At 45.6% G+C, this 27,110-nt stretch overlaps 1 protein-coding gene across 2 annotated transcripts in view; it reads left to right on the forward strand.

The window, feature by feature from the left end:
* The first annotated feature begins 4,010 nt into the window (after positions 1–4,010).
* SYT14 (synaptotagmin 14) overlaps positions 4,011–27,110 on the forward strand; it is a 761,278-nt gene continuing 738,178 nt past the window's right edge. The window contains exons 1-2 of one of the 2 annotated variants that reach the window (XM_078649721.1): positions 4,075–4,147; positions 5,426–5,552. In XM_078649721.1, coding sequence (XP_078505847.1) covers positions 4,115–4,147; positions 5,426–5,552 — 160 coding nt within the window. In that variant the 5' untranslated portion in view covers positions 4,075–4,114. Of the gene's footprint in view, positions 4,148–5,425; positions 5,553–27,110 lie in introns of both variants that reach the window. The other variant, XM_078649722.1, reaches the window with a different exon arrangement.

The raw sequence follows: 27,110 nt of genomic DNA on the forward strand, positions 1-27,110 counted from the left end.
TACAGGGGGTCGGCTCCAGAGTGCCCGCATCACAGGTCTGTGTGCAACTGCATGCCTCACTCTGTTCTTCGCCCCGCCAATTGTGTTGTAAATGAATGACAGTTAGTTGGATGAACGCAACTTCTCTTGTCTCTTTTTATTAAAAAAATTCACTTAATGTGCAGGGCCCCACCTGGGGATAACCTGCCACGCGACGCTAGGGGAAGCCACAGTCACTGAAGGTGGTGACGCCCACGTGCTGCAACAGAGCATTGTCAGGTGTATTTTAAACGCTCCAATGAGCTTATTAATAAAGGGTCCACATGCTGTTCGAGGGTGCCCGGTTATTTCTCCAGTCGTTATCCTGTAAGGGATAATATGCACAACGGGAGCTGCAAGTCACCTGATATGCAAAGTCCGCAAAAAATGCTTGGGTGGCCTCGTGGCCGCACGCGGTGTCCTTAAATGTTCAGAGATAAATAAATCATTCACTGCAAACATGGCGCCCTTTACTATCACAAGAGAGCCTCAGTGCGGGCCTGCGAGGGCAAGAGTTCACATTAGTGTCGCAATAACATCAGTTGTACCTTGGGCTCAGTCCAAGGTCATGGTTGGAACTGACCTTCACAAGAGCCTGCCAGCATTTCTAAAGACCCCTCCAGCCTCCCAGGGGGAATACCGGGCCGCATGCTCTTTTTGCATGAATGCATTATACTCTGCAGCATTAAATAACAATTGAATAACTTTTGTGCTGAAAGGGCGGCGACAGGGGCGGGGGAGGGGGAAGAGAGAGAGAGAGAGAGAGAGAGAGAGAGAGAGAGAGAGAGAGAGAGAGAGAACGAGAGAACGAACACCGATGCGTATGTCCATCTATGCCTTACTACATATCTGAATATCGACAGGAGACAGGAAGTTTCCTGCTCTAGGCTTCTGATAGAAATCATGGGCATCAAATGTGTTAGCCAAATTGTTTAGTTAAAGCATATGAAGTCTCCAACTCCCAGAATGCATAGCATTGCCAAATGAAAGTCCGTGCATGTAAACAACCATGCCAGGACGAAGTGACTTAATAACTCTACTTTAAGTGGATAAGCATATAAAACAAGCAAACAAATCCCCCCCGGCCCTCACTTACCTACCTCCGGCCACAGAAACGCTGGAACACGCACACCGCAAGTCGGCCTGGAGCGCGCCTCAGAAGAGACGCAGGAGGACAGGAGCGTGACGCGCGTGAACGTGCACGTTGACGTTCCCGCACGTTCACGGACCTGAGTCGGCTCGTGCACAGGTCTGGAGCTGCTCGCTCACTGCTCTGACTCCCTTGGCAGGGAGCAAGGCGGCTATAAGTCTCGTTGGCGGCAGGGCTTCGCCCTGCAACGCCAGCGAGACCTAATGATCCCTTCCATATTCATAAATATCTTGGTCCTCTGATGGACCTTGCTGTGTGCCTAGAGGGGTTGGATATAAAGGGGTTCAAGTCATCCAATGATGACCAGGAATTGGACAACTAGACATACACGAACAAACAGATCCCAGGTACAACTCATGGAGCAGGGTTTTCGCGTAAAATAAAACCTGCTCGGATTCAACCCTCAGTAACATTTACTAACCGTGTGCAGTGAAAACTTAAACAAGAAAAGCTTAACATGGGAAAATGCTTCTGCGCAAGTGCGAACTAAACTACTGAAGTAGGCTGCATGAATGCTCTTTGATTAATTAAAAATAAAGGACTAATGCTGCTTTAGTGCACATTATTGATAACAGCTGTAATGCAAACGTTAACATGGGTTGCCCATGGATAAATGTAGCATTTGGGTTGGTGCATAGAGAAATGCATTTTCAGATGAAAAATAAATGTTTGTGTTTTGTTCATTGTTGAAACAAGCATGGGTTTTGTTCTGCATGACAGATAAAGGGTTAAAGTCAGCTGTGTTGAAAATTAAATCCTAGAAAAATAAGAAAATGTGAGCAAGAGGGAAAGAGGAACCTGACTTTGTCCTTCGAATCCTGAGTGCCTGCCAAGATCCAAATGAAAAGCACAATGATATGAAAGTGGAAGGAAGCTTCCTCTGCAGAGAGGCGCTCAGCGAAAAAGTAATACAATGTAAAAGATGACTGCCGGAGAGGAGGAAACAAATGAAAGAGACTTGAACTTTATTTCCTGGGGAGAAAAGTTGATGTCATGTGGATGACTAAAACAAAGAAGTCTTTAAAACATATGTGTGCATAGCGAGTGGTGTGACAGCACACCCCCTTCCTTAACCAATCAAATGTGAAGCATGACCTAAGTTAGATACTTCTGTGGGCTGGTCTTTTGGGTTTTAGGGTATAATTGAGGTGCCCGGAGGGAGGGGTTTAGGACAGACATCTTTGCTGACTGTTGGGGTAAGACTATCGCATGTCGTCGGTTTGCTGTTTGTAGTATATGTTACTGTTCTAGTCTTTCACAAAGTGTATTGTCTTCATGAGAATGTACCCACATTCCTAATCTATGTTTGCCCTTGACTTAGAGTTCTGTTCCAAGGCAGTTACTTGCTTGGCTCCTGCTTGCAAGAGTCCGCTCTTGTCTTTCCCTTTGCGCTTCTAATAAAGGATCTCAAACGCATTTATTGTGTCTGCTGCATATCTTCTACTACACTGTTCTTCCTGTGTTTCCTGACTTAGTCTTTGCCTCTTCAAATCTTCTTGAGGGGCCTTTGCTGTTTCCCTGGCCAGGAGATAGTATTTCCAAATTGGGTTAGTATAGCCTGATATCTGAATTTGCATAACTTTTGCAAATACATTTTGTCTCTGAATCTTTGTCTTTTCTCCTATCCACTCCTTAATGCATTGTCATTGATTATGAATTTGTCATTTTCTCTGCTGATGATGTTTACTTTGCGACAGTCTATAATTGGTGCTGTATTTTTTGGTACTTAATGGGCATTACTTTACAATATTTAGACAAATATTATAACTATACCAATGAGACTGTCTTTATTAGAGTATTTATTCATGAGTATTGATTTGTCTACATGATCAACAATATAAAGATTTGCATCGCAATATTTGGTAAATTAGGAAGCGCATAATAATGGAGATTGGTAAGTTGGTATAGTTTTTAGAATCACACTGAATCACACAACACAAAGAAGCTTGTTGGGTAATGGAAATTGGGCCCTGTCTTTGGAAAATTATACGTTCCTGAGTGCTGGATCACAAAAGTCAGATGAAGACGCAAGGCCGGCGAAGAGTACATCTCGCCAAACATAACTCAAAGAGTTGGCAGTCCCCAGCATGCCCCAAGAGAGGAAAGAGACACAAACACCAATGGGTGACCACCATCTGTCTGTTCTCCGGGACTCCTCCATTGCCCAGAGCAGCACAGCTTATGGGAGACAGCATGAAGAGACTAGAGCTGTGGGGGGCCCCCGAAGTCAGAGATACAGCCTGCGGCCAAAACCTACCCCCAGCCAGAGGCTGAAAGACTCTGTATGCTCCAGAACGCCTTATTGTGTATTTTGGTTGATTTTCTTTACTAAAAGATGGAAGGAATGTAGAGAGCCACCCGGCCTTTATAATAAGTTGTATCTATTCTCAGGGCATAAATAAAAGGGCTGAAGATCACTCGTGGCCTTCAAGGACGCCGAGTGCCAGAGTATCTGTGTGACAGTGGTCGAGGGGCTTTATCCTGGAACCTAACCACGAGGCCAAATACTACAATGAGCACATGATTATGTCCAAATATGCTAGACTGTGATCATCTCAGACCTGCGAAGCGCAGCTAATAGGATGCATAATTATTATATAAAGTGAAGTTGTACATCGACTGGCAAGATACGTGCAGCAGCAGAGCTAGCACAGCACACAGCAGCCCTGTGTGCGGCAGCAGAGCAGCGACGAAGCACAGCCGCCTCGGCACGAGCTGCAGTTCCCGCACAGACAGGCGGCGAACAGCAGGGCGCTCCCTGCCAGCACCTTCCTGCTGAGCCCCCAACCGCCGGCACGGCCCCAACGGCTCCCTCGGGTTTGAAATCTGTGCGCGCGAAACCCCTGCGAGTCACGCGGCTTCCGAAGCTCGGAAGATTCCACCGCCCCGCGACTCCCCGTCAAGGCTGCTGCTGCTTCTTCACCCTCCTCCCTCAGACGCGGTGGTATGGTCCGTCCTGAAGCATCATGGCGATTGATGGTAAGTAGGCCGGTAACGGTGGCCCCTCGCCTAAAAAGTAGTCTCGGAGGGTGGCATGGGAATGTGGTAGAACGCTGTGTGGGCGCTGTCTTCCCCTGGCACTGGGCGTGGCCTCGTCACGGGGATTGCCATGAACGCATTGCGCGAGGAGGGCAGCACACAGTAACTCCCCCCGCTGCAGGTGTGTGGTGGTCCGGTCCCTGTCTGTCCCAGCCGTGGACGGGTCAATGGTGTGCTTCCTGGAGGGAGGGGTGGCTTACAGAAGAGAAGCCTGGCACCTATCACTGGCAGTCCCTGGGCCTCAGTGCAGGGAGCAGCTGGTGCTGAAGGGACAGCTCCTTCCGCTCGGCCCAGAGTCGCCGTGCTCTTGGTAACTGTGGCTTGTGCCCCTGGTGTCCGCGAGTTTCCGGCGCTCGTGGTGCTGAGGGGACAGCTCCCCACGCGCTGGCTGTGCAGGGACTGTTGGTGCAGTGTGTGTGTTTGCGCCTGCTTGCAGAAGCTATTTGTTTCGTGTTGATATGGTGTTTATTTAGCCTGTGCGCCCTAGGCAGAGCCGTGGAAAGATATGTCGGAGGGGACAGGAATTCAAACCGCTGCCAACTTGGGAGGAGCTTCATGTCTGGCTCTTGACATGGGGTCCCCCAAGGTTTGAATAAACATTGATAACCTTAAACGACTAAAGCTTGGCGCACTACACTGACCTTAAAGCATAGTAATGTTGCACATGAAGCTCGTAATATGTGCTGCACGTTGCTATAAACATTATGAACCAATATGTGATACAGCAGATGCCCTTCCTGCTAGTAAAAATACACATGACTCGTGTTTATAAAGTTGTTGGTAGAAGGATTATGTTTCGGAAGGCGAATAGCTAGTATTGAAAGCATTATAGTATCATGAAAATCTTATAGGCGTTTGCAAGAATGAACACCTGGTGTATGGACGTTCATGTGTTGTTCCATGTCAGTAAAACCCTGTGTACTTTGCTATGTCAGATCCTCGCTTGGTGCATTGTATTGTGTAAGCCTCTATGTATGTGACATCCCGTTACCTTTGCCAAGATATGGGTGCCCTCTGTGTGCCAGCCCCTCGCTCTGCTGTGAGGTCTCCTCAATCTGACAACTTTCTTGTGAGAACCTCCCTCCGTGTAAACTCCACCGTATAATTTCCATTACTAATGTGTATTCTGCAATGCCAGGGTAACACTTAATGTGCGCTGTGGCAGTGGTTGTCTTTGTCGGTACAACAGTTATAAGCACGCCTTTTGTTGTTGTTTAGGTGATTTGCAGAGCGCAACAGCTGCTCCAGCCGAAGCGTCCTGACGCTAATTGCAAGAAGAAAAGCCAGAGACTGGAGGAAGGGGGCCTACTAAGTGTAGAAAAGAGAAAGAGGCAGCATTTGAGAGGTTCGGATTTCTTTGAAAAGATAGTTCTTCAGGTGTGCCTTAAAACTGTCCTCTGTGGTAAAGCTTCACAGATTGTTGGATTGTCCAGGAGGGAGTTCCAGAGCTTTGGGGCCAGATAGGAAAAGCACTTGCCCCCCCTGTTTTTAATTTATATATCCTCGGAATGCAAAGCAAATTTTGCTCAGACGATCGAAGATTTCTGAGAGGCTGGTGTTTTTTAACTTGTTATTGTGTAGGAAGGAGAAATTTGATGCATGGCACTATACGTAAATAGGAGGGTTTTATATTTTATTCTTTGGTTCACTGGTATTCAATAAAGGGTTTTCAGACCCTTACGAATGGAATGGCGAGATAGGATGCTCAACGCCAGACGAGCTGCAGCCTTATGTACCATCTGTAATCTGTTCATCAGCTCCTTAGGAGATTCGAGGAGCAAAACATTCGCATAGTCAAGTCTTGACGAGCTTAGGGGATCGATGAAGTCCCTCCGAGTATCTTCTGGAAAAAATGTGAGGGTCTTTCTAAAAACTTTCAGTAGGGCAAAGCACATTCCAACAGTGGTCTGAAGTTGGGGCTTAAATGAATGAGAGGAATCAATTTTAATGGCTAAGTTTTTGTCAAAGGTTGTACGGGCTGGATGTTTGCCAAGTTTAGAAGGCCACATTCTGATTAAGTCCGGTGTAGTCAAAGTGCAGCAAAACCATATCTTAGATTTGTCCGAATTAAAGCAGAGGCAGCTGTTATGCATCCATTCCACCACTGCCAATAGACAACCCTGAAAGTCGTCAGTAACAGAATTGTCCAAGTGATGGAAAATCACAAGTTTCAAGGAATTGATCACACGTTTCATGATGTTCGGAGGACATAAATCAAGAGGAGAACCTGATCTGGCTTTTTGAATGATTATTTCAGATTCACTCAATGATATCTTATTGAAGGAAGTAAGTTGACTGACATTCCCCCAACCTTAAAAATGATCTGGGGGAGGGGGGTAGGGGAGGGGGTAGCATGCATGTTGTTTTTAAATCAAGAGTAGATATTACGGACCTTGTCATGAAAGAAGCCGGACAAATTATCTGCAGACTCCTGAAATAAAGGAGTTGATTGTTTTCTGGCCCTGGGGTTCAGGAAAGAATCAACAGCTTTAAATATGTTCCTGGGTGCGTTATCAGCTTGCCCAATCTGTTTTGCAAACATATGTTTTTTTCAGATCTAAAGTTCTTTCTGAATTGTTTGAGGGCCACCTTACAATTGGATCTATCTTTGGCTGTAAAGTTGCATTGCCACTTCCTCTCTAATGTTTTGCTTTTCTGTTTTAACTCCGCCGAAAATCAAGGGCAGAAGAAGTAGTCCGTTTACTGCCATTCCTTTTCAAGGGCAATACTACATCACAGTTGTTCTTGAGGTTTGAATCAAAGGATAAGACTGCTGAATCAATATCTACCAGCCGATCTACCTTGACTTAAGAACAATCTAAGTTTAATGCATCATCAGCGATCCAGTGCCGAGGGCGGTGGCAGTTTATCCATTTCTTGCTTTGAAGACCTAGTGCAATGGGAATTTTAAATAGAAAAGGAACTAAGGGGATCATTACGATGGCGGAGGGACCGCCACCGCCAGCCATGGGTGGCGGGCCCACTGCCATCTGATAGCAATTTCACCCTGCCAGATTATGATGGCGGGGGAAATCCTCAGGGAAGCGTGGCGGACGCAAAGAATGTCCGCCACGGTCCCGCAAGGCGGTCCTTTTCCACCCGCCTTGCGGAACCAAAGCATAGGGCAGCATTACGGCAGTGTCTTGCAGGCACCGCCGTGGGGATTATGATGTCCCTTTCCGCATGTCTTTTCGCGGCGGTTATCCCACCACAAAAAAAACTGGTGGATACGGATTTGGGGGCCCGTTGCGGGCCCCCCTTGTTTTAGGGGGAGGTGTTGCTGCACTGGGGGATGCCCATGGTACCCCCCCCTGTATTTCCCTGCACTGCGTGGCAGGCAGCACGTGGTGCCTGCCACATAGTGCAGGAAAATGCATACCATCACATTTTAACATTGTGTACGTGCTGCAGCCAGTCCGCGATGTTATATGCCCAGAATGCGCACACCATACTGGCGGGTGCATTGTAATTGCAGTGGTGGGACCGCCACATGACTGACGGGTGGGCCCTAACGCCACAACGATTGCGGGCGGACATAATGAGCCCCTAAGTGGTGGTCTGTCCAGGCTAGTGTTACACAAATCTGCACTTCAAGGGTAATCAAGTTAGCAAGATATAACGTCCGGGGTGTGGCCCCCCCATGTTGGTGGGAGCTCTCACCTTTTGAACTAGTTTAAAATTGCAGCAATTAAAGATTGCTACTATCGGGTATCAATAATATCTGCATGGTACTTTGCACTTTGAGATGGCGCAGTAGTCCTTTCCTCTTGTAAAGGGTTTGCTAGGCACTGCATTCACATAGCCTTAACACTGAGGAATATTGCCTAACTTGCATGTGATATATGGGAAAAGTATTCTGCACCATACATTAGAGGATATTGCAAATCGCACAGCAGTTATCTGATCAAGTTCTCTTTTAAGTCTCCAGAACAATGAAATGATTTGCACTGTCTTCTATGCTACAGTGATTACTACTTTATTTTGTTTAACACATGATGTTCTTACTCTCCCCATTTATGCCCAGCTCCCGATCTGCTATTTGTACTGATGCAAGTATTGTTTGTAACATGTTGATGCAGAAAAATAATGTCTTTTGTTGAAGTTACAGTTGTCCTTCTGATAGCGGCTATTGTCACTTTCACATGTGGCTCTCAGGTGAAAATATTTTGAGAATAGGAAGCTAGATGCCTGTTGTCCTGTCCTACCTTCTTACAATGCACTAAATAAACAGATACTCATAAATGCTTCCACATCAGTACATGACTGGGAACAATTGAGGAACACGTTCACGTGAAAAGCAAATACTTTTTAATTGAAGTCTGAACCCTATAGTGGAGTCTAAGTAAGACAATATATGTTATAATGTCCTCATAGTGTTTAAAGTGCTTTTCATTACAGTTTGACGTGACTTTCGAGTTATAGTTTAGTTTCCATGATTACACCGGCATTTACTTTAGGTAATGATGTGGGGAAGATCACATTTCCTTAAGACCAGACTGTGATGAAGTTATAGGTTTTCCATAGTCCACATGTAGCGATTTCAGTTATTTAAAGGTTGAGTTTGAATTAATTTTGTAGCATTCATTTGTCTAGTGCCTGTAGGCATTTGGAGATTGCAGGTGTTTCTGTAATTGTTTCCTGGTTTAGAATAAGCTAGGCATCGTCTGCATAGTTCTAACAGGTCAGTTTAAAAAAGTTGACACTCAATGAGTGAGGTTAGTTAGGCATACACTGGAGAGAAGAGGACTGATCTTTTAGCTGTGGGGTAACCTATCTTTTGCGAGAATTGGCACAGAGAGAGAGGAATAGAGACAGAGTCACAATTTGCTTTCTGTCTCTGAAGCAGGACTTACTCTATTTTGTGGTAATGCCCTGTATGCCTGTGCTACTCAGTCCCTGGAGTAGTAGTCCAGTGGCGGCTCCTCCACTATAGCGGAGAAGCGTCACCACCCCACTGCTTTTAAGCAGTACAAAGAAGAAGCATAACATTATAACATTATAATAACTTCAAGTTATTATCATGTTATGTATTGTGACATGTACTGCTGCTTGCATGTGGGTTAGGCTGCTCCGCTCATCAGGGCCGGACTGGCTACTGGGCAGTTGTGTGTGCTGCCGAGCTGGGGGCTGTTTTCGTTGATAGGGACCTGCGTGTGAAAAAATAAATTCGTTTTGCTTTTTTTATTTCAATGCGCACGCAGGTCCCCATCAACGAAATAAGCCCCCACCTCAGAGAAATTAGCCCCTAGCTCGGCAGCACACACAACTGCCCGGTAGCCAGTCCGGCCCTGCCGCTCATGCAGCAGGGCTGGGGAGGAGGGGCGTGCTCACTCCTAAGTGCGCAATGACTGTTTGGTCGCCCTCTCGGGCTGCCCAAACCATTCATGTGCACTTTCCCTGTTCTCCATGCCGGCTACATTACAGCCAGCATGGACAACAAGCCCAGGCTCCCATTCCCTGGTTGAGCGTCTAGGAGGAGCACAGGTTTCGTGTGGTTCCAACTACTTTTGAAGAATGTTGATGCTTGTTGTTTTTTGAAAGACCAAATGAGGTGGAATTTAACACCTATGTCCTGTGGTTTGAGGTATTGGGTGTCCAAAGATCAGGAGACTCCTCTGATCATTGGATCAATGTATTTGGAAACGTTGTGTTTGAACTCAGATTGAGATTCAACGGTTCAGTTGATAGTTCAAATTACAGCTCGGAGGATTGCTGTGTGGCTTCCTTTGACAGGGAACAATATGTGGGTGTTGGCCTTTGAGCTTCTACTCTCATTGTCAATACTCTTGTTTGGGGAATTGCTGAGAGAGAGTCTCTTGTTATGGGGGGCAGGAGGGGCTGAGCTTGCCATGTAAGGTAACAGCTTACTCATGATAGGTTGATTGAACCTATGTTATCTCTGGCAGGTGTAGCATCATAATCTGTTATAAAAGTGCTTTGCCCGGATCTTCCAAACTAATTTACAAGGGAGACTAGCTGTTTGATCAGGTTAGCATGGATAAGAGACTGCTAAGAAATGAGAATGTTATGAATATTGGGATTAGTAGGTTTGTGGGAGAAGTATAGTGGGTAGTTTTTGAAGAGTGATGTGATTTAATAAATAGGAGAGAAGGTGTAAACTTTAGGATGAAATAGCTCGTGGAAAAGAGAGATTTAAAGGAGGAGCATAGTGCTGACAGGAGTTGGTCTACATATTTTGAGATGGACAGCTAGTACGCGTGAGGGGTGGAGGAGCGAAATCGTTAGTGAAAGGTTTATGTGATAAATAGTAAGCAATGGATGCAATGATGGCCTTTGGGTGAATGGTAAGCAGGATGCAGTGGGTAAGGTAAAGGATCAGATAGATGATGGGAAACTAAGGTGGTATTAGGGGATCTTAGGGAGAGCGAAGAGGATGTTGGGATGACAGTGGGTAGCAAGGCAAGGGGAAGCTGGATGAAATGAATGTTGAACTGGTACTAGTGAGGTTACAAGAGGTTGATTGACTCGTGGGTGTAGGGGGCAAAAAGGAGGAATGGAAAATAGGAGAAGATAGTGGAGTGCCAGGCAGTATTGGGAGATAGAGAAAAGGCTGGACAAGGTTAGCTGCACCCAATCTGCATAAATCGCAAGCAAATGAACCAGACTTTTTCAAGTTCTTATTTTATTGCAGTACAATTCAACTGAATTAGCCTTATGTGCACAGCGTGAAAAAGATATCATAATTTATACCAAGTCACATTGAATGCTTAAGTAGAACCTGTCTCATCACAGGCACTGCCCCCCTCCCCCCCTCTTGGCAAGGATCAATCCTGCACCCTATTTATAGAAAAGGCCCAGTGGTGAATCCCGAGAACTATCGTTGACGTTGAAGCTAAATATTTTGCTTCCCTGTGACTGGAAGACCTAAAAGCATGGGCTAATTCAAAACACCTGATCTCATTTAACCAAACTGGATTCAGGCCCATGTTGGGCACCACTGATATTCTAGTAGCAATCAGGATCACAGTGTCAAAACAGATACGGAAAAAATAACTCCTCTATAGCTGTTTTGTAGATTATAGCAAGGCCTTCAATCATGTTTAACAGGAACTTTTATGGTAGAAACTCAAAAATGGGGACATCCCTGAACCGCTGCTCCGAGGCATCCAATTACTCTACTCCATAACATGGGCCAGAGTAAAACTTGCTAATAACTCTTCAGTCAATTCTCGATTGAGGAGAGGATGTAGCCTTATGGCTAGAGCGGTTGACCTTGAATCTGGGAAACCGGGTTGAAGTCTCGGAAACAACGCTCAACATTCTGTGACTCTGGGCAAATCACTTAATCTCCCAGTGCCTAATAAAAATGAATGTGTCCATCTGTAATTAATCTGGTGCTCATGTAAAGAGCTTTGATACCCAATGTCTCGGGTCTAGTTCACGCTATATAAAACTCTAAAAAAAAAAAACAAGGGTGCGTTTTGGTCCCAGCCCTCTTTAACTTATTGATGAGCGACATGGTCCCTACCCATGATGCGGTCATCAGTGACGTGCCAAAACTGGGACACCGTCACATCATCTCTCTTCTTTATGCTGATGACGTTGTTCTCCTGAGCCAAACAGCTAGGGGGTTAGAAAGGCTTTCAACGTAGTATTTGCACATTTTTCGTGAAGACCAACATTGTGATCTTCGGACGGAAAAAGAACAAACTCGGAACATGGTACTTCAACAAACACCGTCAATCGAGAGCTTCAAGATACAAGTACCTTGGATGCTGGCTAGATGATAAGAGAAGGCATTTAACCCACGAGAATTCTCTAAAATGAAAGGCTGTATCACTACATTTTGCTTTTCAATCCATTATCAAATTCACTAAGTAACCTACTTTAGAACCTTTGCTGAAAATAATAAAAGCCAAACTAATCCCCACATTGGCATACGGCTCGGAAGCCTTCCCTGGGAACCTGGGCACTTTTGTGAGCAAATTTTCAAAGCCAAGTGTTTAGAGCATTATTTAAACTCCTAAACCATTCTGCAGCAGCTCAAATCAGATCGGAATTCATGTTATGCGATCAAGTCCTGGCACAAAAGTCCTGCACTCTTAAATACTTACGTGCTATGTGTGCTGCCAAAGTAGGAACGCCGAAAAATCAAATTTAGCAAGAGGTATCCGTAATGAAAAATAGAGTCTCAAAATCCTTGGACTGTCACCTCTCATGATGCACTGAAACTTAAAAGAGCCACAGCTCTCTGGAACCAAAACCTTCCACACCAAATTGTTAAAAACATAATAATTCCAGCAATCCAGCAACCCCAAAAGCATCATTTGTCCAAGACCGTTGGATCCTCATGGTCCCAAAACATGCTCACCTTATTCGGAGATACTACAACAACAGAAAGATTGAAAAATATCTCACAGACACTTTTGCTGTGCATTACAAAATCAAGTATTGCTCATTAGGATGGGAAAGTTCACACTGGGTCTTTTACCGTCATGGTCGACGAGCCCAGTGTCCAAAGAGTGTCAGCAAAGTGGTCGATCTCAGGAGAGCTTATCCCATCTTCTCTGTATTTGCCCAGTCCTAATCGATGACCGCAGGAAATTCATTCTTCAAGCATGGCTTAAACACGGGTCCCGAACTATTCAAGCAGCAGTAGATTTCCTGCTCAGCGATTCTCATCCTCAAGCGGGAAACAACCTTTACAATGCAACTTTTACAACACACTACTATTACAACGAAATTTTTACAATGCAAGATCCATTACAACGCTTGCAACTACAACGCAACCATTACAACGCATGACACTACAACGCATACCATTACAACGCATGTCATTAGAACGCAGTCATTACAACGCATACCATTACAACACATACCATCACAGCGCATACTACCCTTACACTATCCAACACTTACCCTACTGTTGCACACCCTGGAGTTAGAATAGTAATTTTTACCCCTACACTATCCAACACTTACCCTACTGTTGCACCCCCAGGAGTTAGAATAGTAATTTTAACCCCTACACTATCCAACACTTACCCTACTGTTGCACCCCCTGGAGTTAGAATAGTAATTTTAACCCCTACACTTTCCAACACTTACCCTACTGTTGCACCCCCCTGGAGTTAGAATAGTAATTTTTACCCCTACACTATCCAATACTTACCATACTTGCAATGTAATGGTATGCGTTGTAATGGTATGCGTTGTAAAGGTAGTATGCGTTGTAATGGAATGCGTTGTAAAGGTAGTTTTTAAAAAATTCGTTGTAATGGCATGCGTTGTAATGGAATGGGTTGTAAGGGATGTTGCGTTGTAAAAAATGCGTTGTAAAGGTATGCGTTGTAAAAGTATGCGTTGTAACGTCATACAACCCCTCAAGCTATTTGTGGCCTGGTCAAATTCCTGAGCAAAGCCAACAAATTGCTAAGAGCCTTCACTTCACTAGTTACTCATGGAACATAAACTGTTACTCACCTTCCCCTTTGCTATAGGCGCCTCTATGTTTAAGAACTGTGCATGCAAACTACCATCTCTCATTTGCACTCTTGATTAAGCGCAAATGCATTAAGCAAGGATCCACTGGTAACCAAATACGAACGCTCACCAAAAAGCCCACACTAACATCTGAATGTTAGGAGCCAGACACCAGCACTTTATACTAAAATCTCAAGGAGGACTTGGACAAAATCTTGTCTTAGTGGAATGTGCTTACTTTAAATGGCGCACCAACACTTTAAGTTACACCACAATGGGTGACTGGGGTTTTAATTAAACACACATTTCTATTAACCCGAATTGCTAGATTCAATGACCGAAACCATCTACCAATAATACATACTAATATCACAAAGATGACTTGGGCAATATTTTGACACCCTGCACATTGAATTCCTTTTTAATAAACATGTATTGACATTATAAATGATTTTACAACTTGTGCTACGGCAGTGTCTGACCCTTTTATATGGCGATCACCCAGTTTTCACACGTGACATTTACTTTATGTTATGAAAGTGTCTGGCACTACACCTAGCTGTGTCTGCTTTATATGTTTTTATCAATTTGCAACAGCTTTCATTTGCTGAGCATAAATAAATAGACTTGAAACCTGAAACTTGGGTACCATATGCAGGAGCACCGAGGGGAAAAATAAAAGATTCATTTGTCAAAAATGTCAGGTATGACTAAAAATTGTGGGGGGAGGAGGCCATGCAGCGTTACTTCTGGACTGAAGGAGATGATAGGAAACAAGCAGATTTGATGGAAGAAAACACTTTAGGTTACTGCATAAAAGGTTTGTTATAGGGTTCTTTAGCAGGTTCTTCATGCGGTAATATTTCACCATTTGCAACTATAGTGGATGGAATGTGATTCAGTAATGAGTTGTGCATCTTCCTAAGCCATCTTCATATTTTGAGTGTTTAAAGTTAAGCATATTTTTACTCTTTTTGTAAAAAAAACAAATAAATAAGAAAGTAAACACTGTTAGTCTGTAAGATCAGACTGCAGGTTCATTATTTCTTGCAAGGCGTTCTATTTGTCCAATAGCACCATATTATTTTTTGGAGACTGCCGTTTGTGCAGCCTACACCACAAGCCCCCAATCATGACTCTTCAGTATGTTTAGGTCTTGATAACGACCCTACCCAGGGAAAGCTAAACTTGCAGTTCGGAGAGTCCTCGTCACCCGCAAGTTCAGTTTGCTTGCATCAGCTATCTTTGCATTATGGCTTCTATTCCTATCCTGAGCGCAATCTGCATTTTCTATATTTGTTTTTCACTTTTGCCTAAAAACATCTTAGCGAGGACATCGGAAAACGATAGTTCAGAGACATCATACTTTCCCTTTGTATCTCGGTTTCAGTTTCAAATATCTTTATTCGATTTTGCATGTAAAATCATAAAAAAAATAGTAAAATGTATCATATGAAAATATAAAACATTAAAACTGATACATACAACTCGCTTCTACCATGAAAAATCACAATCCGTACAATAAAAACCTCTGTGATAAAGTGCATATGAAAAGGGAGAACCCCTCCACTAATATGAAGGCCACACGACCTAAAAATGTCCTGATAACCTCCTTATTTTTATTTTATTTATTTGAAAAGTTTTATATAGCGCTGGCTAGACCTGGAGGTATCAGAGCGCTTTACATGAGGATCAGCGAGTTACAGGTTACATAGTTACATCAATTAAATCAAAGAATCACAGAGGGAGATTAAAGGAAACACAACAAAGAAACGAGGAAAACAGTGTCAGATGACCGGCTGGGTAGGTGACGGCCGAGAGGGTGAAAACAAGGAAGGACTCCTCTATAGCTGCATATGACAGCTCCACCGGACATCGGCCAAGGTTGCTCGTGCACCGAGGTAAGTACAAACAGTTTTGGTATCTGCCCAGAGTTACAGGTTACATAGTTGCATCAATTAAATCAAAGAATTACGGAGGGAGGGGGAGAGAGGGAAACACCAAGGTGAAACGAGGAAAACAATGTTAGATGACCGGCTGGGTAGGTGACGGCCGAGGGGGTGAAACCAGGGCCGGACTCCTCTATAGCTGCATATGACAGCTCCACCGGGAATCGGCCAAGGTTGTTCGTGCACCGAGGTAAGTACAAACAGTTTTGGTATCCGCCCAGGGGGCATCGTCAAAGGTCCATCGAAAGTTCCATCAAAGTTCCATCGGGCATGGGAGATGTTGATGTAATATGCATAATGTTCACGGTTTCAGTCAGGGGGCATCGTCATAGATCAATTGGCAGCACCCATCCTGGAGTTACTGGGAAGCTAAGATTTACTGTAGGGTTGAAATGCACATAATAGCAATGCTTCCAGGGGACAAGCCAGGACAGCCATCCTAAGGTCTGGCATATAGACTGTGTAGGCCACGGGTTGTAGGGCATTTGGTGGTTGCCCCAAGTAATTGACTCATGAAAAAGCCTAGCCTTCATGTGTGAGCAGCGGGGGCCATCGGAGAAGCTTGATTTAGCCTCACAGGTTTTAGCTAAGGCTGCTTACTAAGAAATCTCCGGCCGCCATTTTAAAGTCAGGCAGGCCATGAAGCTGCTTCCCGACGAGTATCTATTGGGCAGGAGGGGGGGGGGAGCATTCTGCTGGTCTCCTGGGATAAAATTGCTGATGGCCGCTTCGCTGCGCCTCTGCAACAATCCATAAGCTCCCTGCTTCTTACTGACATTTGTGTGGCGGGGTATGCTCAGACGTGAGTTCCTTGCTCACTTTGCCACTGGATTCAAGCAAGCCGGGCTGAAGACGGCTGTAATGCCAGAAACCGGTCCTCGGAAGCTTGTTTCCGGTCCAGGGAAGGCATGGCTTGGCAGTTCGGGCTGGACTGTTCCCATGAGGCACAGGGTCAGACTGATTTGCATATAGCCATGTCTGAACTGGGGTGGCAGAGTGGGCTAAAGAACGGTGATGGATCAAACCCAGATCTTTTGACTGGGTGTGAGTGTTTGATTGGTTCAGATGCTCCGTCCATCACCACCCCCTTTTGTACCGCTTTGGCCGCCATAAGTGTGGCAGGGTATGCTCAGACGTGAGTCCCTTGCTCACTTTGCCACTGGATTCAAGCAAGCCGGGCTGAAGACGGCTGTAATGCCAGAAACCGGTCCTCGGAAGCTTGTTTCCGGTCCAGGGAAGGCATGGCTTGGCAGTTCGGGCTGGACTGTTCCCATGAAGTACAGGGTCAGACTGATTTGCATATAGCCATGTCTGAACTGGGGTGGTAGAGTGGGCTAAAGAACGGTGATGAATCAAACCCAGATCTTTTGACTGGGTGTGAGTGTTTGATTGGTTCAGATGCTCCGTCCATCACCACCCCCTTTTGTACCGCTTTGGCCGCCATAAGTGTGGCAGGGTATGCTCAGACGTGAGTCCCTTGCTCACTTTGCCACTGGATTCAAGCAAGCCGGGCTGAAGACGGCTGTAATGCCAGAAACCGGTCCTCGGAAGCTTGTTTCCGGTCCAGGGAAGGCATGGCTTAGCAGTTCGGGCTGGACTGTTCACATGAGCACAGGGTCAGACTGATTTGCATATAGCCATGTCTGAACTGGGGTGGCAGAGTGGGCTAAAGAACGGTGATAGATCAAACCCAGATCTTTTGATTGGGTGTGAGTGTTTGATTGGTTCAGATGCTTCGTCCATCACCACCCCCTTTTGTACCGCTTTGGCCGCCATAAGTGTGGCAGGGTATGTTCAGACGTGAGTCCCTTGCTCACTTTGCAACTGGATTCAAGCAAGCCGGGCTGAAGGCGGCTGTAATGCTAGAAACCGGTCCTCGGAAGCTTGTTTCTGGTCCAGGGAAGGCATGGCTTGGCAGTTCGGGCTGGACTGTTCCCATGAGGCACAGGGTCAGACTGATTTGCATATAGCCATGTCTGAACTGGGGTGGCAGAGTGGGCTAAAGAACGGTGATGGATCAAACCCAGATCTTCTGACTGGGTGTGATTGTTTGATTGGTTCAGATGCTCCGTCCATCACCACCCCCTTTTGTACCATTTGTGTGGATGCAGCATATGCACACAATTTCTTTCGAGCTTCTCCACAGCGGGGGCACTTATCATCAGTTCTCTTACCCAAATTTAATAATTTGGCAGGAAATAATGTAGATTAAATATAGTTTTGTAGTGCTGGGTCCTCAGACCTGCAGTCAAGAGTGTCTTCATTCTGATCTCTATTGAGGTAATTAAATCTATAGCTTGGATCCCCAACCTCTCCTCCCATCTACCCTCTTGCGATTCAAGGTCATTCGGTACCATGTCATTAAAAATCGTGTAAATCTGACCAATCTTATTTCCTGGATGTAGCACTGTATCCAAGAGAGGGATTCTTTTGACCGATAGGCAATCCTTCCCAAGCTTGCTCAAAAAGTCTCTAACTGGCAAGGATTTAAAGATGTTTTTAGCCCTTAACCCAGAATCCTGCTGCAGCTCACCTAACGAGCAGAGTTGCCCCTGAGAAAAAGGTCACCCTGAATGCTGAGCCCTGCTTGCTCCCATTGCCTGCAAACCTCATGGTGAAATACTGAAGGAAAGATGGGAGATTGCCGCAGTTGAATGTATCTGTCATATTTTTTGATTCCCACCTTTTCCTTGACCTTATGCCAGCTCTTCTGGGCAGCACCAATGGCCTTAAACTTAAATCTCACTTTCCTATAGTAACTAGGCTCAATATGCCTTAACAGCATTCCCTTGTATCCTCCCTCAGAGATAGGTTTGTATATGGATGGACGTTCTGTACGTTGAGAGGAAGTAACCACCCTGACCCCACAGCCGAGATAAGAACCCCCATATGTTGCAGGAGTGCTGGCAACTAATAAAACATAAAGTTGGGACCTACCCAGCCTCCCTGGACTCTGAGGAGGACAGATATTTTAGAGCACGTTGTGTTCTTTTATATTGCCAACAAATATGTTACAGATGGATTCCAATTTTCTAAGCAGCGGCCCTTCTAGTTCTAGAGGTGTGGCTCTAAACAAATATAACACTTTTGGGAGCATTGTCATTTTCATCACATTGCACCTACCGGCTGGGGTAAGGTGCAATCTGTTAATCCGCCTCAAGTCCTTACTAACTTTCCCTAATTTCAGGTCAAAATTTAACTCATAAATGGAGCCTATTTTAGGCGAGACCTTAATCCCTAAATAGGTGGCATTCTCTACTCTGTGGCTATCTACCATGCTGATGTCCTAGTGCACACAATCTGGGGTTTTTCTTCATTGAGATGGTATCCAGAAATGATCCAGTATGTTTTACAGCCCTTTTTCCACTTCAGCCAGCATATCACGTGATTCTGATGTTAACAGGGCAATGTCACGAGCGTATGTTAAGACTTTCATTTGATAGCCATTTACCTTTACCAGTTGTTATATTCTGGTTCATTATTAACTGAATAACCAACGGGCCAATATATAGAGCGAACAGGATGGGGGATCAGGGACATCCCGCCTTATCTCCTAGTTAACTCGACCCTGCATGACTCTCAGCCCAATATTTGAAGATTAGCAGATGGGTTATAATACAGTGTCCTTATAGCCTTCATCAGGCATCGCCCAAACCCCTTATGTGTGAGCATTCCCCAGGGATAATCCTAAGATACTCTATTGAACACCTTTTCCGCATTGAGGAGGATCATAGCCACAGGGTTCCCAGACACCTCCGCTATATTGAATAATGTAATAGCACGTCTAGCATGTTCTGTAGTCCCTCTCCCTGGTATGAACCATGCTGCCAGGGTGAAGCCATCCTGGCCATGACCCTCCCCAGACGTGTAAATGTAAATGTACAGGAATTTATATAGCGCAAATCACCAATCGGTTTCTAAGCGCTTGCTTAGGGAACCCGTCCTGGTATTCCCCTGTGAGATAACCCCGGCAGGGTATCCGCAAGGTGAAAGCCAGGCATCCCGCCGCGAGGGGCCGTTGTGGAGATTAAGCAAGCTATTGCCCAGAGTCGCAGAGTGTGAACCCGTGAATCGAGTAGGCACCGGAGCGAGAATTGTCGAGTCCATGGACATTTCAGGACTCAAGACCCCGCCGAGCCAGGAATTGAACCCTGGTCCCGGGCTGACCTCTGCTTCCAGGTCTGCCTCCTCTAACCAGTGAGCCACACTTCTCCACGGGGAGAATACATTTGAATAAAATTTGGCGTCAGAGTTAATCAAAGATATAGGCCTACAGGAACCAGGCTTGTTTGGCGGCTTCCCCATTTTTCTAAATATCACTATATTAGTGCACCCCCAGGATTCTGGTTGTGTCCACTCCTGCTGAACCCTAATAACTGTTTGTAGCAGATCCTTGGCCAATTCTGAAAAGAATACTTTATACAACTGTAATGGTATTTTATTGGGGCCTGCAGCTTTACCTGAAGACAATGATTTTCAGAGCACTTACAACTTCTTCCATTGTGATGTCGGAATCTAGTGTTTGAACCTCATCTGTATCAAGAGAATCATTTTTAACCTCCTCCAGAAGGTCTACTATCTGGGCCAATGAGGGAAAACGTTCTTCCTGATATAACACCTGACAGTAATCCTCGAACACTTTGACTATATTAGCCGGTTCTGGAGCTATGCAACCATCACTCTTTACTATAGTGTCAATGGCCCTCTCAAACTCCTGTTGTAGTTTGTGTAGGGTCAGTGATCTGCCCACTGTCTCCCCAAACTCATAACTATCTGTTTTATATGTCTGAAACTTTTCAGCCAACTTATGTGTATGATAGCTGTTGATCATAGCTTTGGCCTACTATTCTTTGTTGCATTTCTGAACCCACATATCCTGCAGAGATCATCTCTATATGATATGCTTCCAACTCAGCCAGTTCCTCACATAGCCTCCTAACCTCCTTGACCTGCTGTTTTGTGTTATATGAGACAAAGCTGATAGTTTCCCCTCTTGCCCCAGCTTTTAGTGCATTTAAGATCATCCCTCCCGGTGAACTATCGCTATTAACTTCAAGGAAATCGATTATCCATTTTTTCATGTGGTTTACGTAATTGATATTAAACAGCAATTTCCTGTCAAAAATGCCCATACCCTGGTGCCTTCTTATGCCTACATAAAATAACTCTAAAGTTAATGGATTATGATCAGAGAAGATTTTAGGATGTCTCCTAATACCGGCCTACCCCACCAGCCCAGAGAAAATCAAAGAGTAGTTCAGTCTAACATATTTTTGATGAGGGCATGAAAAACAGGTTAACCCAGGATCCAGAGCATTTTTTCTATCCTATATATCCACCGACCCGTGGCTGCTCATAAGAGGCCACATTGCTCTGTAAACCTCTGCCAACTTCCAGGTGCAAGTTAAGATACCCACTGCCTAGAGTAGGCCAAATGGCTAACGTCACCACCAACTCCTCCAAAACAGCTGCTTTATCTAGATTGGACCCATAAATGGAGCAGATGGTAATCCAACCCCCACAATCCGACACTCAGCAGTCCCCCATCTGCCACATTTGTCCACCAATTTGCGTTTCCCTGGCCCAATGCATCTTTTTGCCAAAACTGCCTCTCCCCTGGTAGAAGAGCTCTGGCATGCAAAAGCAACAGGTGTGTAGCCCCTGACCTGTAGTGAATCCCTTTCTCCCCAAGGGATATGTGTCTCCTATTGGCAGACAATATCTAGCCCCAAGGGTCTGAGTACCTCGGCCACATTGTGACTCTTAACTTTGTCATTTAGGCCACAAGCATTCACAGAAAATATACTCCTACGACCAGCTTGTGTCATGTCTCATTCTGTTTTGACTACGACTAAATGAATATACACCCCACTAAATCCTTCAACAGCCCATAATAGTCTTAACTCTTTCCTATGATCAACAAGTATTTGCAATGCAATAGGTTTCGCATTTGTGAGAGTTTAAGCTATTGGAATTGTAAATGACTTACAGCCTGATTCATCAAGCCGAAATCGGCTCGCAAAGGGCCAGATTCTGAGAATCTGGCCCTTTGCGAGCGCTATTTTTGCATTTGGGATTTATCATCCCAAATGCAAAAATCGGTAATAGCGAATTCGCTATTTTGCGAGGAATTACATTTAAGGAATCTCTATTTGAGATTCCTTAAATGCAATTCATCATCCATTTAAAAATTGCTAATTCGCAATATCGGCCCGCTATTTACCGCGAGGTCAAACCTCGTGGTAAATAGCGAAAACTTAGAGAAATGCTTTTAAAAGCATTTTTCTAAGTTGCATGTTGCACACACACATGTCCTTTGGACATGTGTGTGCGCAACACCTGTTTCAATTTGCATTTAAGGGGTGCTACAGGGTGTCCTTTGGACACCCCTGGCACCCTTTAAATCGCTATCTTATTTGCGATTAGCTAATTGCTAATCGCAAATAAGGAATACTCCCCATTCATTCCTATGGGCCCTTTGGCCCATAGGAATGAATGGGGAGTTATTCCTTATTTGCGATTAGCAATTTGCTAATCGCAAATAAGGAATGTGTAGGAATCGCATTTCTTCATGCAATTTCTACATGAATCCCGTTTTGCAAGTCCTTAATAGCGATTCCTTATGAATCGCTATTAGGGGCTCGCAAAACGGGAGAATGATGAATCAGGCTGAATGCCTTTTATTTTTTTTGTTTTGAAAACGAGCACATAAAAAAGGCATTGTAATTTACGAAGACAATAGCTCAAACTCTCGCAAATGCGAGACCTCAGTCCAAGCACACTGAAAGGTAGGGGTGGGGGAGGCCAATGCTGCAGTGGGGGAGGCCTGTGTGTTAAAGGGCGGTGCTCAGCTGTGCAAGCGGCGCCCAAAAAGTGAATACTACGAGCCGCGTCTAAAGAAGGGGGTGCAGCCGCCATTAAAGTGAAAGCACGGCATGGGGCGCATTCTCAAAAAAGCATTTGTTTGTGAATTTAATAAACAAATGGTTTTTTTTTGTAAAAGCATCCCATGCCGGGATTTCACGTTAATGGTGACTGCGCCCCTTTCTTTAGATGTGGCTCATCCTATTGAGCTTGACAATAAGCTGAATATGGTGAGCAGTGTCTGAAGAGAAAGTGGGCATGGTGTGCTTTAAAACCAAAAAGATTAAATATGGTGAGCCTGCATAAAGAAATGAAAGGAGCGTGGCTGCTATAGTAAAAGCACTCTGGGCTTCTTAAAATAAAAAGAAATTGCATGGATGAAAAGGTGCAATTTGGCTTCAATTGATAATTGTAATGTAAAAGCGGGTGTCATGCTGAATCCTGAAGCGCAGTGCCCTGAGCTAAAGCGGGCACCCTTGCAGGAAAGCATGTTTGCCTGTAACAGGAGAAACTATTAAAGAAAATAGTGTTCACAGATGGTAAATTAAACATACTGTGTAACAACCCAAGTAAAAGGACCAGTCCTCATGGGAGGTTACAAATGTAGAAAAAGCTATACTAAGGAGGGAGTACTACGCCTATTCATGTATCAAAAGCAACCATTTAGAAAGGACTGTAACAGGAGCCAATTGAAAAAATGAGCGGGAAATGGGCAGAGCTTCAAATCCAAAACTGAATATATCATGCCTCGCAGAGGAACGCATTCGCTGCTCAGGCTCGACCTAAAAAAGAGCCCATGGTGACCGGACTCACTTAGGCTGACTCTCCTTTTCTTTGCTCACTTTTTAGTTTTTTCATTGCCCCTCTGCACTCCATCACCACCCCTTACCCACAAGTTGCCCTACTATCCCCCTCCCTCCTCACCCCTCCACCCATGTGATGCATACAGACCCTGCCTTCTCCAAGCAGGTAGTTTCCCGCTATGCGGGTGGAATGTGGGCCTTTTCTAGCGCCCGACCAGCGCTATGACAGTCCCCACTCCCTGCCCTCCTCCTTGCAGCAGGGCTTTCTGGGGCCTATAGACTCCACCTGGAGTCTCCAAGCAGGTAGTGTCCCCGTTGCATCTCGAATTTGGATTCTGAGGCCATTGTTGCTACGGCTTTCTTTTCCCTTATGGTGTTCACTTTCATCCTTGAGGAGCAGGCAACATCAGGGGGACAGGTGTATTAGTAGGGTGGAAACATTCTTTAAAACTAAGACAGCCTTGATGAAATTATAATGATCGTGATTGCAGATAGCACAAATTAATCCCTGATAACCTACAGCAAAGATGGCTTTTGGAGAGCTTAGTGGCCGTGAAACACAAATCCATTAACTTCTCAGGGAACCTTTTCATATACATTTATCATCACCAATGTCAAACATGATTTTAATTCCAACAGTGAACTGAGCTATAACTGTGGGGAGGTGCTTCAGGTAGTAGCATCATGAGGTATCCTGCTTGGCACAGATTCTGTGAATTCCTTCTTAGGAGATTAAGAGCTAGATGTAGGTGGGTAAATACAGGTCGGTAAAGCCGAAATTCGGTAAATTTCAGCGTTACCGACAGGTATTTAGCCCTGTGCGATGTAGGTATTACCGAATGCCATTGGTATGACGATTCATTAAATTTAAGGGAAATCAGTTACTGATTCCTTATTTACTGATCGGCCGACACCAAAACCCCAAAATACCGAATCGGTAAATAAGGATCCGGTAAAAATTCGGTAATGCGATGTACTACCATTCGGTAATACCAAATTTGTACAAATTCGATATTTAGGAATCGGTAATTACCACGGACCCAGAGTAGGTGGTAATCAGGTGCAGTGCATAAAAAAGGCCCAAAATGCAACAGTGTGAACACAATGGCGGCCCTCTACGTCATAGCAAGACGGCTACGTTTGCGAGCAGCAGGACAGAGGGTTTGGAGACGGGAAGAGCGTGTGTACAGACTGTGTGTCACACTGTTCCAAATGACTGTGCCAGAAATACATGACAGGTACAGGCTACACCCACACACCATCCTAGACCTGATGCGTGACCTGCAACCATAACTGGAGCATCAGACACCAAGGGCGCACGCAATACCCACTCATGCACAGGTACTCTGTTGCCTTCACCTCCTGGCATCAGGAAGTAACAGGGTGTGATAGCCGCAGCAGGTGGTGTGTCACAGAGCTGCCTGTCCCGTTTCTTCAACTCCTTTCTGGACGCCATGATGCAGAGAATGCATCACTACATATGCTTCCCCAGCACACAGGCGGAGCTGCAGAAGACAAAGCTGGATTTCTACCAAAAGGCACAGTTTCCACATGTAATAGGCTGCCTCAATGGGACCCATATACCAATCTGCCCACCTGCAGCTACAGAATACAAATACCGCAACCGCAAATCCACTCTCTCCACCAACGTGCAGGTGATATGTGATGCAGACTTCATCATTACTGACATTGTGGCCAAATTCCCAGGGAGTACCCATGACTCCTACATAGTGAGGAACAGTGGGATCTATACACGTCTGGCTGCTGGTGAATTCGGAGAAGGATACCTACTAGGTAAATCAATGCGACACACCCTGATGTATACCTTGGATAAACGTATTGGTGACCCAAATTAATGGCACTTTCTTTCCCATTCAGGTGACAGCGCATATGCCGTCCGGTCATTTATACTAACTCCATACCTCAACCCATCCACCCCAAGGGAGAGGAGATACAATGTGGCACATAAAAGCATGCGCAACGTTGTGGAGAGCACCTTTGGACTACTAAAAAGCAGGTTTCGTTGCCTCCACAAAAGTGGAGGTGCACGTCAGTACCGCCCTATCATCTGCTGCAAAATAATAGCAACATGTGCAATGCTGCATAACATTGCCACAAAGAAAGGAACAGCAGTGGAACTAACGGATTCTGAGGACGAGGGTGAGGACTATCCACAGCCGGAGCACGGCGCAGCAGGTGTGGCAGCAGCACTGGATGGGAGACACAGACGGGCTGAGATAGCACGCAACTATTTCTGAGTGAGTAAGGAGACATAGCCTGTTACTGTATTTGAGTGATGGTGTTTAATGAACAGTGCACACCACCAAGATCAGAAGCAATGTCTATACACCCAGGGGTTACATCACCCATTTCAGTACAACCATTGCATGGCTGGCTCTATTTCTTGCGCTCATGAACTGCACTGCCACGTTCCTTTGCCCCACTGTCTGACCTGCCAGTTTGTCCAGGGCCAGTGCTTTGGCGTTCGCTGCGCCTCCTGGTCTCGGTGGGAGAGGACGTAATGCTACTACAGCTAGTAGCCTCCTCACTTTCACCCCTATCAGCTGTAGTGGCCACCATGTCTGTTTGCAGCAGTTCAAGAGCATTGGTCATTGTGACCATCCCCCTAGCCACATCCCGACTACAGTGTGCCATCTCCTCCTGCATGGCTATTGAGCGTCTGCACATGAGAGATGTTGCAGTGGACAGGCGGTTCACTGCCTTGGTGTAATTGTCCAGCTTCTGCCTCTCCCTGCGCCTAGACAGGCGGTTCTCCTCCAACTTGCTGCAGAGCTGCCTCACAGCCGACACAACGTCACTCATTCCCTCAGCCATGATGGTGTTAATGGCACTGATGCCCTTTTCGATGCGATGCATGTGAGCATTCATGTGTGCCATCTCCCGCTGCACTGACCTGATTGCTCTCCCTTGCAGGCGCTAGACCTTCAGCATGTTGCCTTCAAGCCCAGCAAACACACTGTCATCTTCGCCCTGGGTGTGAGGACTGGCTGCCCTTGCCCAGCAGCGTCAGGAAGATGTGTGGGCATGTTCTGTTGGGGACTGTGATCTTGCCCTGTTGCCGTCCTTAGCCACTGTCGACTGCTGGCCCACTGTGCTATCCTCCTCGGACACCTCCATCTGCTGGAGGGTGGCCACTGCATGCCTCCTGCCTGACGGTGGTGGTGGCGTATATTGTGGCGGTGGTGATGGTGATGGTGGTGATGGTGCCGTTGTTTGGAGCTGTGGTGATGGTGGTGGTGGTGGCGTTGATGGTGGTGGTGGTGGGGTTGTGTGCCCTGCAGGCGACTGGTCCTCCTCCTCTTGTCTCCCCTCTGGCCTGGGTGTCTTCTCTCTGCTCTCCTCTGCTGCACTGCGAGATGTCTTGCCTGTGAAGACAGAATGTAGATATGCTCACTTATCTGGCAGCATTTGCATTGTAATAAACATTATGCCTGCCAATCACACTTACTGTCCTCTGTTTGCTAATTGCTGTCACATGCCTTTGGGTTTGCTAGACTGACTGTTCTGAACATGTGTTACTACTGACTACATCTCCCATAATGCATTGCAGGTTATGAGTAAAACATGGACTGGGGTGGGAGTCCCAATGCCTCTCTGGGGGTGGAGAGGGGGGTGCACAGCATGCTGTGCATGAAGCTTACCTTGTTTGTTGGTGTTATGAATTAGAAGCCTTGACATGTGGGATTGCCTGAAAACCGGTATTTAGCCCATAACCCTAAAACCCTAATGTCATAGCATTTTAGAGATGCTCCCTAGCGCGAGTAAAGAGGCGCGGCAGAACGTAGCCGTGCTTGGCTTACTGTTCCGGTACCACGCCCCCCT

This window comes from Lissotriton helveticus, chromosome 6, assembly GCF_964261635.1.
Source record: "Lissotriton helveticus chromosome 6, aLisHel1.1, whole genome shotgun sequence".
NCBI classification, from domain to species: Eukaryota; Metazoa; Chordata; class Amphibia; order Caudata; family Salamandridae; genus Lissotriton; species Lissotriton helveticus.